Genomic DNA, 21,845 nt, shown 5'->3' on the forward strand with positions numbered 1-21,845 from the left:
AATCACTTCCAATGCACGTGCAAAGTGCTATAAGTCAATAGCTGAGGATAAACTAGACTTCTAGGATATCAGTGCCAACATTTTCAACACACAAGCTGCAATCTCATGGGAGGTGACCACACAGCTCCACAGAGCCTCAAGGCAATGACGGTTCTCCAAGGAGGTCATCAGGGGTCACTGAGTCCATTCCCCAGCCTCTGGCTTCACTGAAGGACTCCCAAATCCTCCCAAAGAGACAGTCATCCATGTCCTTAAAAAATCTCCTTGTGTCTGAATCCAAGACCCCAAGCCAAATCTCCACTGCCTCATCAGAGCTGCCATTAGGATGACACCAAATTCACTTACAGACTCAGCTGGTAAAGGAAAGGTCAGTAAACACCATTCTAATCAGCTCTGGAGAGATACATGTTGGGGGCACATGCCAGCCTAGGGGCACATTGTCAGAAAACATCACCTTCCACACTAACGATATCTCAGAGAGCTGTGGAGCCCTTGCCTGTGATGGAAGAAAATCACTCTTCCCTAGCTTCCCTTTGGTGGCAAACAAGAAAGGCCCCATCTGAAGTACTAGAAGAATCCCACCTACCCCAAAAGCCCATCCGTGCCCAATGCTTTCCTCTTTCTCCTTTCTCAGCTGCAAACCTGTAGAGGCCCCACTTAGTGAATATCTCCAAGAAGGAGACCTGCAGTCCCCTGCAGAACTTCACCATTGGGCTATGCATAGTGCTGCTTTATTGGTAAAACAGGAAGATCCAATTTACACCTAATCCTATTTCATGTTTGGCCAACAATGTATCCATGGAGGGACCCTTCACGTGAGACCCCAACTGCATTCTAAACACTCAGAGGAAATTCTGCATGCCCTAGGGTGTAAGCACTGCCATGAGAAGTAAATCCCTTGTGAAGAACACCAAGTAGGCAGCTCACCTTGGGCTTCACCACCTTCATGAAGCCTCCTCTGACCAATGCCTCCTCTCGTTCTTGTCTGGTTACTTTCCGGGCATCCAGAAATTTCAACTTAGGCAGCTTGTACAGAACAAAGCATCTGGAAGACAAGAGTCAGAGACAACTCAGGAAGTTTGAGTGGCAGCCTCAGAGATCCAGACAGCTTGACTGATCTTCAAGAATCCACACCATCCGGTCTTCTGGAACTTAGACTTTGGCTGCTCCTCCTCTCTTCTTTCACAAAGAATAAACAATTGCTCCTTGGAGAAGTCAGAATGGTTCTATCTTACACAGATGCACAACTAAACATTAGAAGCACACACTAATGGTACACTTGGCTCAAAGGTAAACACACACACACACACGTGGGTTAGCCAGTAGCACCCTATCAATGCATTCCCTTCCTTCCAGTCTAGAAAACAGGCTCAGCTTCTTTGCTATATAGGAGTTCTCAGTAAAATAAACCTATAAATCGATTGTACCCTTTACGTCACTGCCATTCCTATGGGTCATCTGTATCGTAGACTGTAATGACCTGGATGACTGTGGGTTACAAGTGAGGAACACATGTAGCTGAGAAATGCTTCCTTGAGGAACCAGACCGGGGTCTTAAGAACTTTGTTCACATCATCCCTCGATAATACATGTGGTTATTTCCACACTTGCTAACCTATGAAGATTATCAAGGAGAAATAGGGGGAATTAATTGCTAGGAGATAATAATGGCCCAACAAATGCTAGGTGCTCTCCATTTCCCTGGAAAAATTCCTTGGCATACAGATGGACTCCAGAAATAAGCCAATGGCTGCTAGTGTAATTAACTGTCCTCAAATAGGTATATATGGAGTTGACAAGAATAACCACTTGGCCAGGGTATAGTTATATAAATGCACAAATAAATGTATAACAGGTATGGACATGTGTCTATACTTCTCCCTCGTCAGGGACAGTCACTAACCAAGATGCTTTCCATCAAGTTCCATAGTCCATCAATCAAACAAGCGAGTTGTTTCCACCCTATTCTGCTTATCAAGAGGTGAGTACCTAGTGTCAAGAGCAATGGATTATCTCCAAGGGAATCTGCGATTTCCTTCCTATACCCAGCCTCCTCAGCATATATTCATCTTTCAAGCCTCATCCCCTATGAAGGTTTTTTTGTATACCTCCACCCTTCATTGCTTTCTCCCTTCCCAGGACTCCTAGAATATGCTATCAGCACCTTACAGTCTAACATTTTGTTGTTTTCTAATTATTTTCTTGGTGTTCATTAATGTCCTTACCCAAACTGTAAGCTTCTTGAAGGCAGGGACAAATTTATTTGCTCACTCTCACCATGTCTTGAAAACTGGCATTAGAATGGAGTCAATAACATACCAGTTTATTTCAGTTGCACAGATATTTCTTGATCATCTACTATGTGCCAGGCCTTAGGGATACAGATGTGATTACAACATGCTTCCTACTCTCAAAGGTGTTCTCAGTGTAACAGAAATTATACACTCACATGGAGAAATTAGGAATAAGCATAGCTAAGTGCCAAAATTGAGGTTATGCATAGAGAGGTTATGGGAGCACAGAGCAAGAGGTCTACTGACTGGAAACTCAATGGAAAAGGAGAAACAGGAAATCTCAAATGGGCATCAAGGAACCACACCTTAAGGCAACCCCAAGAACCTAGCTATTCCTCAACGAGGATATTACTTGGAATAGTGTGGCTTGCCTTCACTGGAGCCTTGGGTTCCCAAGGCCATCTTCCACATTCATAAGGTGGTCTCATTATTGGTGGCAGTAGCAGCCCATCTGGAGCAATTGCTGCAAATACACCAGCTGCAGTAGGGGCTGCTTGCTCTGTGGAGCTGGCAGGAGACAGGAACAGGTGGGAGCCCCATGCCCTGCTGAGTTGGTGGGGCAGGAGCTCCTGCTCCCAGTGCAACTGCAGCTGCCCAGCTGCAGCTGCAGACCCAGGCATCCCTGTGCTCTTGGGGGTTTGGGAAGCCCCCCTCCGCTGGAAGGCTTGCTAGTGCCTGCTCCCATTGCCTGGCCTCTCCCCACTCCCAATGCCCACTCCAATTTTGGAGCAAAGTTGCGGCCAAGCCCAGGCACTGTCACAATCCGGCTGAGTGTGTACATGCTCGGGGCAGTACTGAAACACCAGTCCCCTGCCACATCGGCACCCTCTGGACTTTGGGTGCTGACGAGCACAGCAGGGAGGCCAAGGGACAGCTGAGGACAGCTCAGCATGGGCCTGCAGGCATCCCTTGGCACAAACAGCCTGGGCACCATGGGCACTGTAGACAGGTTGATGGCTGGCAGCAGGAGGCAGACAGGCTTCTAGGTGGAAAGGGGTGTGTCCCCGGTGAAACCCCACCATCAGGCCAGGGGTAGCCTAAAGCATAGGGGCTGGGCTACCAGTTTCACAAATCAGAGTGAGAACTTATGGTACTTTTTCTGGACCCTGCCGTGGCCACCCAGGGACCAATCAGCATGCACTTCCTTTCCTCTGATGCCCATAAAAGCCCCAGACTCAGCCAGACTTGGGCAGATGATGGAACAACCTGCCTGTGGAGAGGAGCTACCCACTCTGGGTCTCCTCTCTGCTGAGGACTGCACAGAAACTGAGATGACCTGCCTGCAGAAAGGAGCTACCCACTTTAGTTGTCGAGAGGTGTACTGTTTCTTAACAACGCACCTCTTTGCCTTGCTCACCCTCCAGTTGTGTGCATGCTTCATTCTTCCTGTATCTAGGACAAGAACTTGGGACCCACCAAATGGCAGCACTGAAAGAGCTGTAACACAAACAGGGCTGAAACATGTCCCCCCGCTCGCCACACTGTGGGTGATGTTACAGAGGGAAGAGCTGTGGCCCTTTGGGGAGCCCAGACCTAACAGCTCCCCAAGCCAAGGCTGTGACACCCTCTTTGGGGCTCTGTGGTTCCTGGCATCTTCAAGCTTCCAGGTGCCACCATGTTCCCCAGTGCCTGCAGTGGAAGCCGGTTGTGGTATGCCTGGTCCAGATGCAGCCTCGCAGGGAGCTAGTGCCCATGCCAGTGCCTAGAGCTGCCCAGCCCGCTGCTGCCAGCATGTCTGGCTGTGTGCAGTGGCCAGACCCTGTGCTTGCTTGCTCATGTACCCCTCACTGTGCCACACCTGGCTCACCCTTGGCAGGCATGGGATCTGAACTGGTAGCACGAGCCAAGTGCAGGCCACCAGGCTGAGTAGGTGGAACAAGCCCAGCAGGCCCAAGCAAAACTCAGGCAAAGGCACCACCAGTCGCAGAGGTTTCCAACTGAGGAAGCAACACCCCAAGGATCTGGTGACATTATCACCAAGTGGCCTGCATATGCTCATCCAGGTAAAAGGCTTGGCTGACCATCCCAAAGCCAGGGAGAATAGTTTAGAGGTCTGCAGGAATAACCTTCACAGGACTCATTGTTAAGGTCAAAATATTATGAAATTCTTTTCTTCCTTCAGAAATGTCCACCCCACGCCTGGTGTCCTGGAAATTTGACTCTGGCTACTTCCTGTTTCCTCCCTGGCCTCAATCTATTGTCCTTTTCCTACCCTGGGTTCTCCCTTCCCTCCAAATACCTGCTAACCTCACCCAAAATCAAGAAAGTGCCACAAAACACCCAAATATCTTTTCCTTCTTTGTTTCTTTCTTTCTTTTTTTTTTTTTTTTTTTTGAGATGGAGTCTTGCTCTGTTGTCCAGGTTGGAGAGCAGTGGCATGATCTCTGCTCACTGCAACCTCTGCCTCCCAGGTTCAAGCAATTCCCCTGTCTCAGCCTCCTGAGTAGCTGGGACTACATGTGTGTGCGGCCACTCCTGGCTAATTTTTGTATTTTTAGTAGAGACGGCGTTTCACCATGTTGGCCAGGCTGGACTCAAACTCCTGACCTCAAGTGATCCACCTGCTGGAATTACAGGCATGAGCCACCACCAAATATCTTTTCTATCCTCCAGTAGAGCTCCCACCGGCCTCAGTCAATGTCAGAGAAAACTTCCATCTTCTGCTTGTAGCAGAAAAGTCTTGATGACAACAGACTCTTTCAAATAAAGACATGTACAGACAGAAACAATATGTCAGGAGTGATGCGCAGGGAGTAAAGACACCCACTAAGTGTAGGGTGGGAAAAGATGAATATTCAGGTGAAGAAAACATCAGTATTAGAAAATCAGCCAATGTTTAACGATGGAGTGAAAGATGCCTTCACGGGGCTGGCAGGAACCACGATGACAACAGACCTCACATTGTCATTTTGCCTCACTTTGGATCACAGCCCTGAAATCAAAGGAGAAAGAGAGAGAGGTGCTGGCTTTTAAGCTAGTTAAAAATTTTAGATGACAAAGAGCTGCTGTTTTCAGATCACTCTTCTTATACAATCGAAGAGACAGCCCATGACACAGGCTGCCAGTCACTCCCTGAAATGAGGGATGATTTGGCACCCGTCCCGTGGGCCAGCCTGGGTTTCCAAGTGGTTGCTGCTTGGAGAGGTCTGAGGGACACTAGGACGACTTGCCCCAAATACTTCCATCTGAGATTCAGCCCAGGGTCCAAAGTTCCTCCGTAGAGATGTCTTCTTTCATTTACTTACTCATACATTCACTCGTTCAACAAGTAATTATGGAACAGCTACTGTGTCAGGACCTGAGTCAAGTACCAACATGAGGAGATAAAAGCTATACAGAAGATCTGTGCTCTTTCGGTGAGCTTCTATTCTTGCACAATGGTTCTCAAACTTCAGTGGGCATCAGCATTTCCTGGAGACTTCCCAACACACAGATGGCAGGGCCCCATCCCCAGAGTTTCTGATTCAGTATTTCTGGAACTGGGCCTGAAATTTACATTTCTAATATGTCCTCAGGTGATGCTGATGCTGCTGGTCCTGCTGAGAACCAATGTCCTCGTGAAAATAACACCATGTGGAATAATAGCTTCGAAATTAGGAGGGTGGTGAGGCAGCAAAGAGTCTCCTTCCAGTTCTGTTAAGGGCTGCCCTGCCCTGATGCCTGCAGTGCACAGAGCCCAGCCAGTGGCCATATCTGCCAGATCGTCTTGCCCCTTGGTGGCTTGGAACTGGCTCCAAACATTATTGCCAAGTGATAAGTCAGTGGGCTTCCTGCTTGCCTGTCCTTTCGTGGTCCTGGGAGATCTATTTCCCTTTGTTCTAGGTCATGTCAGGGTGTCAAAAGGCACAGCTGCAATCCTGAGTGTAATACAAGTTTGCCATAAAAATACAAGAGAGGATTCCCGAAGCCACAGAATAAAGGCTTTTACAATATCAATTCAACCCTTGTAAATTTAATCCTGGATTATTTGTTGCACCAAAATCTCTTTACTGTGATGTATTACTTAGTTACTGGGGTTATCACAGCCGTATCCTAAAGTTGCATAGTACATAAAACATTTCAGTTAACAATGCGGGAAGGTTAACTCCCCCAGATAACCTGCAATCACAAGGGCTAGTCCAGATGACATCCCTCTGTCAGCTTCCACGAGCTATTGATGGTTCAATCAGTTTGTTTTGAAGGTAAAGTGCAACAAAAGGGCACTAAACTTATTCAGACTGTCAACAGGGGCTATCGGGAATGGGGTTTGCAGGTAAGTAATTCTGGGTGTTTTAAGGCTATTATCAAACAGCAATGGTTGAAGGAAGAGACAGCTACTAATAACACAGAAGGCAGCCATCATAAACCACTTTATGGCAGAAACCCCCGTCTATAAATCCTGTGACACCCGGAGACAGCTTCAGATTTATAAAACTGCTTGTTAAGCCAGGGCACTGCTTAATGAAAAGAGATCTGTCTAAGTTCTAAGTCTCACGTCCCTAGCTCCAGAGGGCAACTCCAATTTTCCTGACCTTCTCAAGGTGGCTGGGGGAAAGCCCCCAGGGCTGGGGGTGGTGAGGGGTGGGGGTGAGAGTCAGAGGCGCTCTTGGCTGAGATAAAGAAGGTGGGGTTATCAAGAGGAGAGCAGGGATCCTGGGAAGGTGCTTAAAGACCCATTTGTCTCTGTCTGGAAACAGATTTCCTAAAACTGAGAGACCAGCACATCAAGCTTTTCAGGTCCTCTTTCTTTTCACATAGAATGTTCCATTTGCTTAAAGGACTCCTCTAAGGAGAGAGCTAAAACTGCTAGCAGGAGAAAAGGAACAGGAGAAATACTTTTTTTTTCTTTCTTTCCAAAATCAATTTTCTCTGCTCTAGTCCCGACACTCAGGCATTTTTCATCCAGACCTGAGACAGAGAGGAGGATGTTCTTTCCCCCTGCCTGTAACTCTTATCCCCAGGGCAATGGCTGCTTCCCCCAGGGCAATGGCTGCTCCTCAGGAACACTGTACAACCACAGAAAAGCTCAGATGGGCCTCCATGGTCTGCGAATGGGGTTGGCTGCCATGTTTCTTTCTCTGACACTCTATTCAAGAAGTACCAAGTTTCCAATTCTTGAGGGAACTGGGCATGGGGTCATTGGAGTTTTGTTTTGTTTTTCAAATTTTCTTCCATTTACAGCAGTCCATGCTTCTTTGCATTATTTCTTGCTGCCTTCTTGCTTCCATCCTTTGGAGGCAGGGAGACATGGTACAAGCTACTGATGCCCTACCTGGGACCCCTGAAGGCAGCAATGGGTGATCTGTGAGCCATTCTCAATCTTTCACAAAGCTTGACGGAATAGATGAGTCCGTCAACAAAACATCATGCTTCCTCACTGTTAACTAGATTACATTAACTCCATTTAATAACATTGGTTACCTCATGCTGAACAGAAGCCCTGATCAACTGCTGAATGTATCTGTTTCATAATACTAATAAAGTTAGCAATGGCTTCAGTGCAGCCTATTTGAGAGAACAAAGTTTTTAAAGTGTTGGGGAGAAAAATAAAAGGAGGGGAAGTTTTTGTAACAAAAAGCTTGGGGACTATTAGCATAGGGAAAGAGGCCTGACTCTGAGTGTATCTTGCCCTGTGATCTTGGTTCAGTCTCTGCTGCCTTTCTGAGCCTCAGTTTTTCTATCTATGCTGTGAAGGGGATGGGCCAAATGATGTCTAAGCCTCCTTCAAATGTTACCTTGCTTGAACCCTATGTGGCTCAAAGTTGACTTACAATAAAAATGTCCATGTCATCCTTTCTTGTTATTCCAATTTCCTTAAATAACCACCCCCAACACCTCCAAGTAAATGACGACTGTGAGAAAGTCAATAAAGACCACAGAGTAATGAACAAACAGTGTGAGTGGAATACCTGCAGATGCTCAGAGAGATGACAATGATCTCACTCTAATGAGCCGAGGTGAGCTCACCTACAGCATTCATGAATGCCTGACAACTGGCAAAGGCCAGCTGATTTTCCTCACAGTTCACCGGCAGCATGTTTGAAGTCTCCGTGCAAACAATACACCCGCAGGACAGACCAAGGCCCTCTACAGAGGGTAACCGGCAATTACTCTGTGGGCTTCTGTCACTTTGATCTCTGGGTTGTGACCTTTGCTTTCTTGTGATCTTCAAAGCCCAGATTGTAGATTAGCTGGAGAATGCTCACTGGGTTATGTAAGCCACAAGTTTTACAGCTCCTATTCGTCTGGAAAATGGTGGCAGCCCAGAGCGACCAGACGGCGGAGGGTCCCTCCCTCCTTCCCTTTGGCTGAGTGCTGCAGACACTGGGCAGGCCCCAGGGCTGCTCCATGCAGGGGAACAAAGAAAGGGTGTCATGTTTTAAATAATTGAAAGTTGTAAGGAATACAGAAAGCCCTACAGGGAGGAGGGAGGAAAGCAAGGCCAACCAGAGACTGGAGTGGCAGGAGGGGATGAACGACAAGGGTTCAGTGACAGAGGAAGAGCTAAAAGACCATGAGACCAACTCCCTTATTTGAAACGTGAGGTCCAGACTTGTCTACTGTTAACCTTCAGTCCATTGTTCTTTCTGTAGCAAAAACAAAAAAAGAGATGGCAAGGGAAGACAAGAAATAGACAATTCTGGGCACCCAACTTTCCTATATTGATTTGTTATTTTGGCTAGCGTTGAAATCCACAAGGGGCACTAAAGTGGTTTCTCAGTAGCATGGTGGTCTCTCCGGCCAAGCCTTGCACTTCTGTTCTCTTCCTGCCCCAATCCTGGAGGCTGCTGATTATCACATTCACCTCCATTCAACATTCATCTCAAAATAGCAGCATGGTGTGTACACACTGAAAATCACAGACAGGTTTAAGCTCCTATAATAACAGGGCCATGGACATTTCTCAGCCATGAACTATGATGAATGGCAAAGAGAAACCCCAGGCACGGTTCTGCTCCTGCCCCAGTGGGGCCAGGGTGCTACTCAACAACTTGGTAGTATGTTCATGCTCACATATAAGTTTAATGAGCCTGTTTTATGGTGGGGATGTGTGCCAAGAAAATCCAACTGGGTGCACAGGGGGTAAGTGAGGAAGTGAAAGGGGTGAATGTGGGAGGAGGGGAGGAAAGACTCCACAGAAACTCAAGCTCTGTGATGCCATTTCCAATAACTACATAAATCGAGTCACTTCCCATTTCTGGTCCAGTGGTTGGCCACAATGTGACCTAAAAACTGGGCTGACCTCTTTGAAATCAACATCTCCTATGGAAATGAAACAACAGACACACTTGTTTTGATGTATGGCTGGGTGACATATTATAAATATTACATCACATAACCACAGAGGATGCCAATCAATAAGAAATTTTTTCAGACAGCACTAAATGAACCATGGGTTCTTGCTTCTGAATATACTCCTTTAAGGCTCCTAGTATTGCTTAAATGATTAATAGAAGACATATTGCCAGAAAATGTACTTAAAGTGAAAAACAGTAAACTGTAGAAATATTATTCATTTTTAAGCAATTTTCTAGTGAAAATGTCACATAAATTTACATAGAGGCTCTGGGTAACAGCTAGAAGGAAGGTAAACCTCATGTTTTGTGGATGAAGGTCCAGGAAAATGTTTTACCAAAAGAAAAAAAAGGCAGCTGCATTGCTTTGTATAAACACAAATGCCACAGGAACTCCAGAATCAAAAGTCATATTGCAAAACCATAAAATTTCTCAGTGGCAAATGGAGCACAAACTCGAGGAAGGACAAAGCGGATCTGCTTACAGACCATAGAATGGAACTATATCAAACACATATCTATCTCTTCCATATACAAGTGTGAGCGCTCATCAAACCAACAGTACCAAATAAAGAGATTAAATGAATAAAAAATTTAAATGTGCTAGAGAATCAGCCTACCATTCCACTCTTCAACGAGTTGCTGTGCAGTGAATGTGTAACTACATGGGAACATATTTACTGTTCCTTGTGCTGTTCTTAGTCCCTGATTCTCTCGGAGTGCAAGCATCTTGCCATCATTGTGGATAATGTAAATTTTCTAAGTTAATTTTGACTAGTTATGATTTTGGCTTTGTATGACCTCTAGAATCTAGCCTCTCATGGCAACTTTGTCATATGTGCACTCACAAGCCACCTCCCTAGCCCCACCCCTCAACTCCTTCCAAGGGAACAGAACTGGAGTGGGGAGGATGGGCTTGGAGGGTGCCCAGGCTAGCCCATGAGATAGATCACACTTGTAGAATCCAGCCCTCCCTAAAGATTCATGACCCACAACCAGCACTTGGATTGAGCTTGAATCATAGTCCTTTGCTTATTAGCTGCATTTGTTGACATCCACATGGATCTGATTCCAAATGGGCAGTGGGCACCTGAGATGGCCAAAGATCCCTGCATCTCCCTATAAGATCCTAGTTCCTGAGAAGGAAAGGTGGTTTCAAGCCACCTCCAGAAAAAAAAAAAAAAAAAGGTGCCAAGCCCTTTTTTCATATCCAGCACTACTTTAGGCATTGATGAGGCTTCAAGAGTCAAGACAACTCAGCTCCTACCCACTGGAAGCCATTCTCCAGATGTGAAAATATATGAAGAAGTGAGAGAAATACACAAGACAGAATCTATAAAATGGTGTGAGACAGTAAAGGAAGAAATTGAACTTGTTGGGAGCTGAGTGTCCGAGTTCTAAAGCCAACTGGACATCAGAAACACCTATGGACTGTTGTGTTGTAACTGCCACCAACTGCATCAGAATGCCTTGGATGACTCAGAGGCAGATCCTTGATTATAGAATACTGATATAGACTGTCCTCCCATTTTAAAAGTCCCACTGGCAAAGCTGGACTCCACATCAGATCTTCTGATCTGACCCCATATACCTTGATCTTAGTACTTTTGCTAATGTGACCAGTTACAATAGAAAAAACAAATAGTAATTATTTGAGAGCTGATGATACACAAAAAAAAGAAAAGAAAAAAATTTTTCTTAGCTTTTCTTTTCCTTTTGCAACCTCGTAAGCCCTGTACTTGAGACCAATCCCTCTCTACCTCCTTCATTCTAGAAAAAAATAACAAAAACGTACCTATATGGTTGGCTTCACACATAGCTTCTTGGGCCCATGAATGAATGAATAAATGAACAAATGCATGAATGTGTGTGTACACATACGTATACATATAGACACAGACGTATATGTATATATGCATATATACATATACAAAATTTATTAAGTTATTTTTAAGAGTGATTCAGATGGGGTGTTTAATGAGAGCTTATGTCATAATGGGAGAGAGGTCCATGAAAAGGTCATTAAAGCATTTACAAAACAACAATCAACAATGAGAACACAGACAATTTTAAATGAAGAAGGAAAATTAAGTGACTTTGGTAAAATGGGTAAGACCAAAAAGACTCTCTAAATGACTTTGGATCAGGGCTTTTAAAGCACATGGTTGAGAAGTAGATAGACGAATGAAAAGCATTTCTACTTGGAGCCCATCAAAGCACATGGCTGGTGGGCACCACGGCATAGCTCTATGGTGGAGAGGTATGGGCCTGTGGACTTCCTCTTGAGATTGTCTATGAGCTCCCTAAATTTTGGTGGGAAGTCATCTATCTCTCCAAGATGACTCTGAGACAGACCACAACACAGAGCAGGGGTCAGCAAGTTACAGCCCATGGGTCAAATCTGGCCTGCCATCTGTTTTGTAAATAAAGCTTTACTGGAACAAAGCCATGCCCATTTGTTCACAAATTACGTATGACTACTTCTGCATTATGAAAGCAGAGCTGAGTAATTGTGTCAAGTCCATGTAACTTGGAAAACCTAAAATACTTAATATCTGGCACTTCACAAAAAGAGTAGACAAGGCAATAACTTTTCATCTTTCTTAGCTTTTGTGACCTCAACCAAGAGAGACAATGGCTATAGGTTACCAAAAGGTAAAAGTTTAACATTGTCACAGGAAAAGCCCACTGATATGTACCAAACATCTACTATGCACCCCAGAGTATAATATCATCCCCTAAAGCTTCTCTTTTTCCCTTTTCCCACCATGCTCCAACCCCTGGACACTCACCTGTATCTCTTGTAGTCTTCCTCATCCTTTTCCAAGCTGATCAGCTCGTTGGGACAGGCCACGTTGCCCAGCAGACTGAGATACTCCAGAGCTGGTGTCACTTCTGCCAAGTGATCCAGCAGGTACTCCAAATCAGTGATGTGACAAAGGTTAAGGATCTTGGTCCAGGAAGACAAAAGGCTTAGCAAGGAGCATAGGCCATGACTGACAGGCGATGACGAGTCCAGTCTGCTCCTGTGAGACCTCAGGGTGGGGGCTGAAATCAATTCGGCTATGGGTATATGGTATTGCTACTTTTTCACTCCCACTGTTGAGAACACAGCCCAACTTTCACTAGGCAGGTAAGACTAAATCCAGATCATTTGAGGAAGAATAAATAAACTTGATTGTCTCATTATACTTTTCTTTCCTCTATAGTTCTGTTTCTAAAACACACTAAAAGGGAAGACTCCATAGAGTAAAATATTTTTACAATATGCAAAACCATAAAACTTAATTCATTTCTAGTAATGAAAACAAGGGCTGGGCATGGTGGCCCACACCTGTAATTCCAGTATGTTGGGAGGCCCTGGTAGGCAGATCATTTGAGGTCAGGAGTTCGAGACCAGCCTGGCCAACATGGTGAAACCCGTCTCTACTAAAAATACAAAAATGAGCTGGGCATGATGGCGGGAGCCTGTAATCCCAGCTACTTGGGAGGCTGAGGCAGGAGAATTGCTTGAACCTGGGAGGTGGAGGTTGCAGTGAGTAGAGATCATGTCCAGGTGACAGAGCGAGACTCTGTCTCAAAAGAAAAAAAACAAAACAAAACAAAAAAACAGAAAAAGAAACCCAGAAATTATTTCAGAAGGCCTCATTAAAATATATTCTTTCTCTGTTAGTGAGGGAATTAGAGAATGAAAGAGAAAAGTCAGAAGGGGGCATGATGGGGGAGATTATTCCAGGAGCCATCCTCCAGTGGGACCCACTGTCCAATCACAGCCAAACCAAATAAGGCAAGAACCATAGATTCACAGAATCACAGGTACTGGAAAGGGTTTAATGACAACTTAGTCCCCATACTAACTCCTGGCTTAAGCCACACACAGACAAGCTGAGCCTAGGTAAGGTGATGATTAGATAGGCATGCCTGGTTAGGCCGTGACTTCGAGAGACACATGAGAGAGGAGTTAACCAAGTCGGCAGATAAAAGGGGGTCCCAGCCAGGGAATGGCAGCAGAGCTACAGGAACAAAACACACAAGGGTAGAATAAATGCCATATGCAAGAGTCAAAGACTCAGAGTACAGTTCCCAGAAGTGGGGTCCACTTGAACCTAGGAGAAGGTAAAATCAAAGAAAAGGGATGTTCCCGCTCTGTGAGGATATTATCTAACCTTGGGCTGTTACACAGATTTCCTCATACTTCATTTCAACTTGCCACAGAAGAATGAATTCCAAATCCAACCAATGTCTGAATCGGGTCCCTAAAATATTTGCCAAGCAATCACCACGACATAGCACATTCCATTTCTGACAACCATAACAGTTTTTCTTTCCCCTGGAATTGAATCTTTCTCCAACCTCTATTCACTGACCCAATTTAACTGCTTGGGGTCACAAAGAATAAGGCTTCTTCTCTTCCACATGATGAAGCTTCAGATATTTGAAGCTCACATGTCTTCCTTAAATCTTTTATTCTCCAAACTAAGTTCCTTCAAGCATTCTTTGTACACGTGCTCTGCCACCATCATATGCAAGGCCAAATGCTATACCCTAGATGAGAGCAGCCAGAAACAATGAGAAGCAGAGCACAAGCAGAAGAGGGGAAACTAGCAAGACAGGGAAACTAGCAAAAGAGGGGGAAACTAGCAAGAGGAGGAAACTAACCAGAGGGGGAAGCTAGCAAGAGAGGAAAATTAACAAGAGAGGGGGAAACTAGCAAGAGGGGGAAACTAGCAAGAGGAGGAAACTAACAAGAGGGGGGAAACTAGCAAGAGAGGGAAACTAACCGGGGGGGAAAACTAGCAAGAGAGGGAAACTAACAAGAGAGGGGGAAACTAGCAAGAGAGGGAAACTAACCAGAGAGGGAAACTAGCAAGAGAGGGAAACTAACAAGAGAGGGGGAAACTAGCAAGAGGAGGAAACTAACAAGAGAGGGGGAAACTAGCAAGAGAAGGAAACTAACTAGGGAGGGAAACTAGCAAAAGAGGGAAACTAACAAGAGAGGGGAAAAACTAGCAAGAGAAGGTAAACTAGCAAGAGAGAGGGAAACTAGCAAGAGAGGGGAAAGTAGCAAGAGAAGGGGAAATTAGCAAGAGGGGGAAACTAACAAGAGAGGGGAAACTAGCAAGAGAGGGGAAACTAGCAAAAGAAAGTTGTGAGCACACTCATTTGCTGTTGGCTTCAATTCACCAACATCCTCCCTGCTTCCTAAACAAAGACAGAGAAATAGACACAGAAGTTTGTTTTCAATCTCTCAAATCTTTCACAAATAACATCCAGAGATAGCCATACAGGAACACTAGAATGAGGAGGTGAGAATGGGAGTTCATATAGAGACTGGAGAGAAGGTCCCACCAGGGGGATGAGGTTGGGAGTACAGAGGGGTAGGTGGCCAGGAATCAAAATCCCTGGAGACAAAATACACTTACTAAAGTTCAATCATCATACTCTTCAGGAAAATTATTTAAATAGAGCTAATTAAAAATGACAATGAATAATTCCAGGGTAAGTTCAGTTTTTCCAGCAGGTTCTATCTTTGAATACTTCACAGTCATTACAACAAAAGAAAAAAGTCTCATTGCTAGTATTGCCCTTAGATATGGGCACAGACACCTCAGGTGCCCTGTGCTTTCAAGTACCTTCCTCAGAATGTCCCAAGTCCCCCTCCAATACCCAGGACTGGATGGTGTCATTAGGTAGAGTACCCCAGGCCTGGACCTAGACCCGGACCTGTATGGGCCTCAGTCCCAGGCTTGGTTTCTCCCCTTTATGGTTTGTTCCAACTTTTTAGTCCACCCATGCAACCCATCAGATGCTCCATGGAGCACTAGGACTCATGTCTGGATCAGGCTGTCTTAAAGCCTCAAGGCCAGGCCCTTGTTCCAGGGAGGGCAGCCAGACAAGCTGACTACTGCTTCTGGCCAGCACAGTATTTCTTTTCTGGGACTGCAAGAGAGTCGGCTACCAAAATGGTGCTGACATACTGACTTGAAGTGATTCTAATTATGTAGACAAGGGCCCTACACGACTGAGGGAAGCCCTCTCTACTGCAGATGGAAAGGCCAGACCAAAACCTACTTTCCTCTTAGGAAACATTCCTCAAAGCTTGGCTCTTTTTTCTGTCTACCATATGAAGGTGGGGATATGCAGGAATGGAACCCCAAACTGGCGAGGCTTTTAAGCTGAGGAAATATTGGGCAACTGAGTTGGATTGAAATGCCAGTCACTTCTCAACATTTAATGACCAGTGAAAGAAGCCTAGCTGGCGACCATGTTCGGGAAGTAGGCCTAGATTAAGTTGAGTGAACCTTCACATGTAGATCTACCATGGAGCTAATAAAGCTCATGAGTCAAGAGTTTCTTGCTTGAATAGGCCCCTTCCAAGGCCCTGGGAAAGACCCTGGTAATAGAGTCACATGATCATGTGATTTTTTTTTTTAATTTGTAAAGCAGGTAATTTACACTATAATCCGTGGAGATCACTGTCTTGCTCCACTAGGACTTCTTCTACCACATTTTCCCTTCAGCTGGGTGACAATGGGAGTGTCTATGGGAATCCCCATCTAAGGGGACACTGTGTAGCAGTAACATTTAATTATGATTCAGTGGGGGAATATTTGTATAATTTGCAGTCACTTCTGTGTCTAGTTAAATTGTTCCAACAGTATCAGTAGGAATGGCTTCTAGTAATACTCTTACTATCCACCATATTAACACAAATATGCAGGGACCAACATAAAACTGATGGCAAAATGATTAACAAACTCATTCATCAATTCAAAGAACATTTAAGATTCAGTTGTTAAGTGTATGTATACATGCCTACACATCGACACACACAACTTGAAATGTCCTGAAATCTTTTTTTTCTTTTTGAGACAGAGTCTCACTCTGTCACCCAGGCTGGAGTGCAATGGCATGATCTCGGCTCACTGCAACCTCTGCCTCTTGGGTTCCTCTCAAACTCCTAATCTCAGGAGATCCACCTGCCTCAGCCTCTCAAAGTGCTGGGATTACAGGTGTGAGCCACTGTGCCGGCCAAAATGTCCTGAAATCTTATGCAGCTCCTATCATATATGAAAGAAATGTGTAAGAGTTTCTCCAAAATGTAATAATCCTAAAAGTTTTACCAATAATGTAGTGGTGAAACTACCAATAACAAATGGTGAAACTGAAAGAAACATTTCTAAACTATTTTAAAAAATCAATTTTCGATCAACCATGCTAAAAGAGGGAATTATCTATTCTCTCTAGAAAAAAATCACAAAATTTCACCAAATAATGAAGTTACGAGAAATTTGCAGTAAAAAAGTCTCTCTAGAGGCATATCTTCAATAAAGATTGATACTTTTCTAGGTATTTTGACATTTGTGGAATTTATCAACTTAAAATTTTAAAATTTCCTTTGATACAGTTCTATTCCAAATAAACATTCATTTCACACCTAATTTTGCATTCCCGATTATATAGTATTTAAGAGGGCTCCCTCAAATTACAGAGGTTTTACACTCCCCAAAACCTGGATCTGCCCCTGGCCACAAAGAAGTGGATCATTTGAATGCTCTGATCGTGGGACTTTCCTGGGCAAAGGGTCTGCAGGTTCCAAGAAGCTTCAGCCATCCTTTGCCAATGAATCAAAGAGATTTCTAAGAGCCTGCCTGCTTTTGGGTATTTTGTATGGCAGAAGCTCCATCTTCCTAAGCCTTTCAACTACCTACTGTAAATGATACATTTGGCTGAGTCAGGTGGTCTCCCCCAAATCCACACCAGGCAGGAAGCACTAGCACCTCCTCCCTGCATGCATGCTCTAGACCAGTCCTTCGCCTTTATGTTGATAGCACCACCAGAGGATAAAACATGAGAAGTTTTAATTGGTTTCTTTGTCTCCTGGGTCAGCAAGGACAAACAATGCCTTGTGTTGCCTGGTTTTGAGATCCAACATAGAACTTTTCACATTTCTTTTTTGTCAAGATGCATAGAAAATTGACCAGAGGCAATCTGTGGAAGAAACCTGGTGTCCCTGGCTAATCAAGACCACCACAGTGGGGATCATTTCAGGGATTCTCCTAAGGGTACCTTTTTTAAAAATGTGAAGCTACCTGGCACAGTTTCAATTCTCTCCAGCTGGGTTCCCGGCACACACCTGGTTTCCCTCATCAAGTCTTCTCTGGGGTACTTAGCGTTGAGATTTTTTTCAGTGTTGTCTGCAGAAAGTTGCCATTGCAGAGCCCAGCTGTCACGGGGAGGCTTGCCAAGGGAGATTTTCTGCAGAGGGCCCAAGATCAAAGCAGCATCTTGCCTTGAAAGTTTGGAGCATGAGGGAGGAGGGAAGCCTCCCAGCGTGTGTCCAGTTGTGCGGGTCCGAAGCTGTCCCAGGTGAGAATGGACACATCCCTCCCTCCGACCTCAGCTGCGGGTTAAAGGGCAACCTCCATAACTGCTGGGATGATTTTAACCACAGCTAATCCTAATACTGGGTTTTTGAATACTAAATATACAGCATAATGACATACCTCATTTTTATTCACATATGTCAGAAATTTATCGTGCTGAAATAACAATTAAGGAAACAGGGGTTAACGGTCACACAGCTAGTACATGATAGAGTCTGGATTTAAACCCAGGTCCTAAACTGCATTTCTAGAGGAAAAGGTGACTTATAATTTCCTAACACAAAAGCAAAATTTAAAACACTGGAACATGAGGGTTCCTACATGTTTCTGTGGGAGAGCACAGGTGCCATCACCGGGCTATGAGCTGTACCTCAGATCCTTCCTTCCAATTTGGGCTACTTCTTTTGATGCATCGAGGCATTGACTAACAGTAAAATATGCCAAGAAATTGTAAAGTCTTTAACAAAGTGATTTCCCACATATTATACCATTTAAATCTCTCAACTATATGCCGAAGTATGTGTTACCCATTTTATAAAGAAACTGAGGCCCCTGACAAGGTACAGAGACTTTCCTAAGATGACACAGCAAATCTTTCCTAAGATGACACAGCAGGCCGGGCGCGGTGGCTCACGCTTGTAATCCCAGCACTTTGGGAGGCCGAGGCGGGCGGATCACGAGGTCAGGAGATCGAGACCACGGTGAAACCCCGTCTCTACTAAAAAATAGAAAAAAAAAAATTAGCCGGGCGTGGTGGCGGGCGCCTGTAGTCCCAGCTACTCGGAGAGGCTGAGACGGGAGAATGGCGTGAACCCGGAAGGCGGAGCTTGCAGTGAGCCGAGACTGCACCACTGCACTCCAGCCTGGGCGACAGAGCGAGACTCCGTCTCAAAAAAAAAAAAAAAAAAAAAAAAAAGATGACACAGCAAATGGCTATGGGAACTCCAGTCCCACCTCTGACTCACTGGAGTGGTCTCCGTGCCACAGCCCAACTGTGTAACATGTAGCACCATTCTTTCTTCCTGCTGGCACTATAATCCAAACTCATTGGCTATTCAGTACATGTGCTGAAACAAATAGGGAGACAGAAGATGAAGTGTGATTCCAAATAAAATCTGCTTATGTGCCCCCCACACACCCCAAAAGGAAAGTGGGGGAGAATCATTTGATTGTGCAAAGGTTAGCTACACTTTCCTGAATTTTCAGTTGGTCAACCTTACTTGGGGTTGATTATTCAGACATGATATGGCTGAGACCATTACCAAATATCCCACCCCTCCTGGTGGAAGAGTCGGGGATGGCATGTGCATGCTTATGGTTGGGTGTGAGAGAGAGAGAAAGAGTGTGAGCAGTGGGGAAGGGGTTCAAGTCCATAGCCAGTGACTACCTGGCCAGTCTCAATGAACCAAAGAAAGAAAATGAGATCTCTACGAACCAAGAGATGAGGTAATCTCAGACAACCAGGCTTTCAGATATACCAGAGCAGGACATCAACACTGAGGGCTGAACACAATGAGAAAAAGGGCTGGTGGAAAAAAAATGGGAGGTCCAGCACGAGGTATGCAGATGGCAGGGAGGCACTGACTGATGAACACAGAAGAAATTTTCCAGATTCTGGGTCTGGGCTCTGGAATCCCTTTTAAGAGCAGACTCCCAGCAGCCCCAGCTGGGAGCAGGACCTTGCAGAGGCAGGCTCAGGATGCTGACTCCTCTTGTATCTTGGCTCCTCTCCTTGTACAATGATTGCCGCTCCTTTGGGTTTCAGAGTCTGGAGCTGGGAATCAGCATACCTGGGTTCTAGACTAAGCCCCACTACTGACAATCTGTGTGACTTCAGAAAGCTCATCCACTCCTAGTTTTTCCATAAATATGAGAATAATTATTCACCAACAGTACCCAACTCACGGAATGCCATTAGGGCAATGTTAAATTATGCAAGTCAAAGAACCATTCTAAACTCAGAAGTATATCTGTACTCTGGCCTTGGTTACAATGTGGCCCAAGTCAAACCAGATGAGTTTACACAATTCTCTAGGATAATAACAACAACAATAATAGTAACCCTTACATAGCACTTACTATGTTACTAGAATCTAATATGTCTGAGATACTTAGAATAATCTTCAAAACAATCTATGGGATGGATACTAGCATTGTCCGCATTTTCAGAGGAAACCAAAACACAGAGATGTTAAATCACTTGCCCAAGGTCATGCAGAAAAGTGGCAGGTTTAGGGTAGAAGCTCAGGAAGTCTGCCTTCAGAGCCTGTTGTTCTTAACCACTATGTGATAGTCCCTCTTGCTAAAGGATTAAAGAAGCCAATGACCCAAGTGTCCAGGGTCTAGGAACCTACAGCATTATTATAGACACATTTAACTGTGAGTCAAACCAAAGTGGAAAAATCTAGATTTTACATGGTAGGTGGCGTGAATAACCATTTTACATATGCCAAAATACAAACCAAAAAAATTTAAAATAAAGCAAACTTCACAAAAGGATTCAAGATAAAACCTCATTTGGCAGCAAGCTTCCTAACATGTTTAATGATTCAATTTACACAAAAGAGCTAATACTTTTTCAGGAGGTCAATAGTTACTTGTTTCTAGGGCTCCCTTTATCACAAATATAAAGTAAAATCTGAAGGAGACAAGATGCCAATGCCAAGGTCTCCTGGGTAGAGTGTTACAGAAATGAATTATGCTTCTTTATACGTACACCCTGTGCAGTCCCTTCCCATATTTGTTCTACAGTTGGTATGTGACTTGCTTTGGTCATGGGACATTAACACACATGATATAAGTTGAACTTGAAGACTACCTGCACTATAGGGCTTGTGCTGTTAGAATACTCCTCCCATGTGAAGTGCCTTATGCTAGCCTGTTAGAGACAGGTAGGTTAGCCAACACCCAGTATCAACCTCCAGGCATATGAGTGAGGTCATCTTAGACTATCCAGCCCCAGTTGAGCCTCCAGGTAGATGTGGCTGCACGAGTGACCCAGAGTGAGACCAGCAGAAGAACCATCCTGCTGAGCCCTGGCCAAACACCTGATCTATAGAATTGTAAATATTTGTTGTTTTAAGCCACTAAATGTTGGGGTGGATTATTATGCAGCAAAAGCTAACGTATAGAGGCCACATCTAAAGCATTTCATGGGGTAGCAATAACAATATGGAACCTAGAAATTGTTGGAAAGCCTGCAACATTCTCACAATTAGGTAGGAAAGTCATTTAGCTAAAAAAGTGGCATCAGAAGTGCTGGGTTGAGAAGATAGCATGTGCTGTTATTGCCTGATTTTACCTACCTTTCTCTGTGACTTCTGAGTCAAGTAGATGAGGAAGCTGATCTTCACAATCACATTAGTAGAGCAGAGGAGAAAAAAGGAAAGAAGTCTATTCAGAATATTCACTGATAAGAAAATGTGCTACAACAGCACCAATGATATCACTGGTCAGGTTTACAGCCACATGGTGTCTTCTGCTTCGGTCCCTCCTAGGCCATTACCGTTACTCCCTTAGCATTACTGCTACAGATTGGAAAAGTGGAGGCACAGAATAGGGAAAGGACTCAACCAAAGACAAAGAAAACCTCTCAGCACTCTGAAGCCAAGAGGCCTGCTTATCTCTGGTGACAGCAATACTGTGAATAAGACCATCAACCAGTCCAACGTATTTCTTTAAAAATGAGAAAAAGAAGCTCACAGAAGATAACTTGTCCAAGGCCACACCACTAAATATGATTAAGCTGAGACATGAACCAAAGTCCATGGACTCTAATATTCTACAGAGACCTGGGACACAGGACATGTCTAAAAATCCTTCTGTCCTTGATTTATTTGAGAATATTGGCCAACTGATCATCTAAGACAGCCTAGAAAGCCATAAGACTA

The 21,845-nt window shown here is 44.6% G+C and overlaps 1 protein-coding gene across 1 annotated transcript in view; it reads right to left on the bottom strand.

Moving 5' to 3' along the window:
- The window catches only part of LRMDA (leucine rich melanocyte differentiation associated), a 1,130,865-nt gene that overhangs the window by 490,504 nt on the left and 618,516 nt on the right, over positions 1 to 21,845 (bottom strand). The window contains exons 4-5 of the mRNA XM_063637625.1: positions 12,361 to 12,500; positions 928 to 1,045 (exon numbers count right to left, since the gene is read on the bottom strand). Coding sequence (XP_063493695.1) covers positions 928 to 1,045; positions 12,361 to 12,500 — 258 coding nt within the window. The remainder of the gene's footprint in view (positions 1 to 927; positions 1,046 to 12,360; positions 12,501 to 21,845) is intronic.

The sequence above is a fragment of the Symphalangus syndactylus genome, chromosome 4, assembly GCF_028878055.3.
Source record: "Symphalangus syndactylus isolate Jambi chromosome 4, NHGRI_mSymSyn1-v2.1_pri, whole genome shotgun sequence".
Classification (NCBI taxonomy): domain Eukaryota; kingdom Metazoa; phylum Chordata; class Mammalia; order Primates; family Hylobatidae; genus Symphalangus; species Symphalangus syndactylus.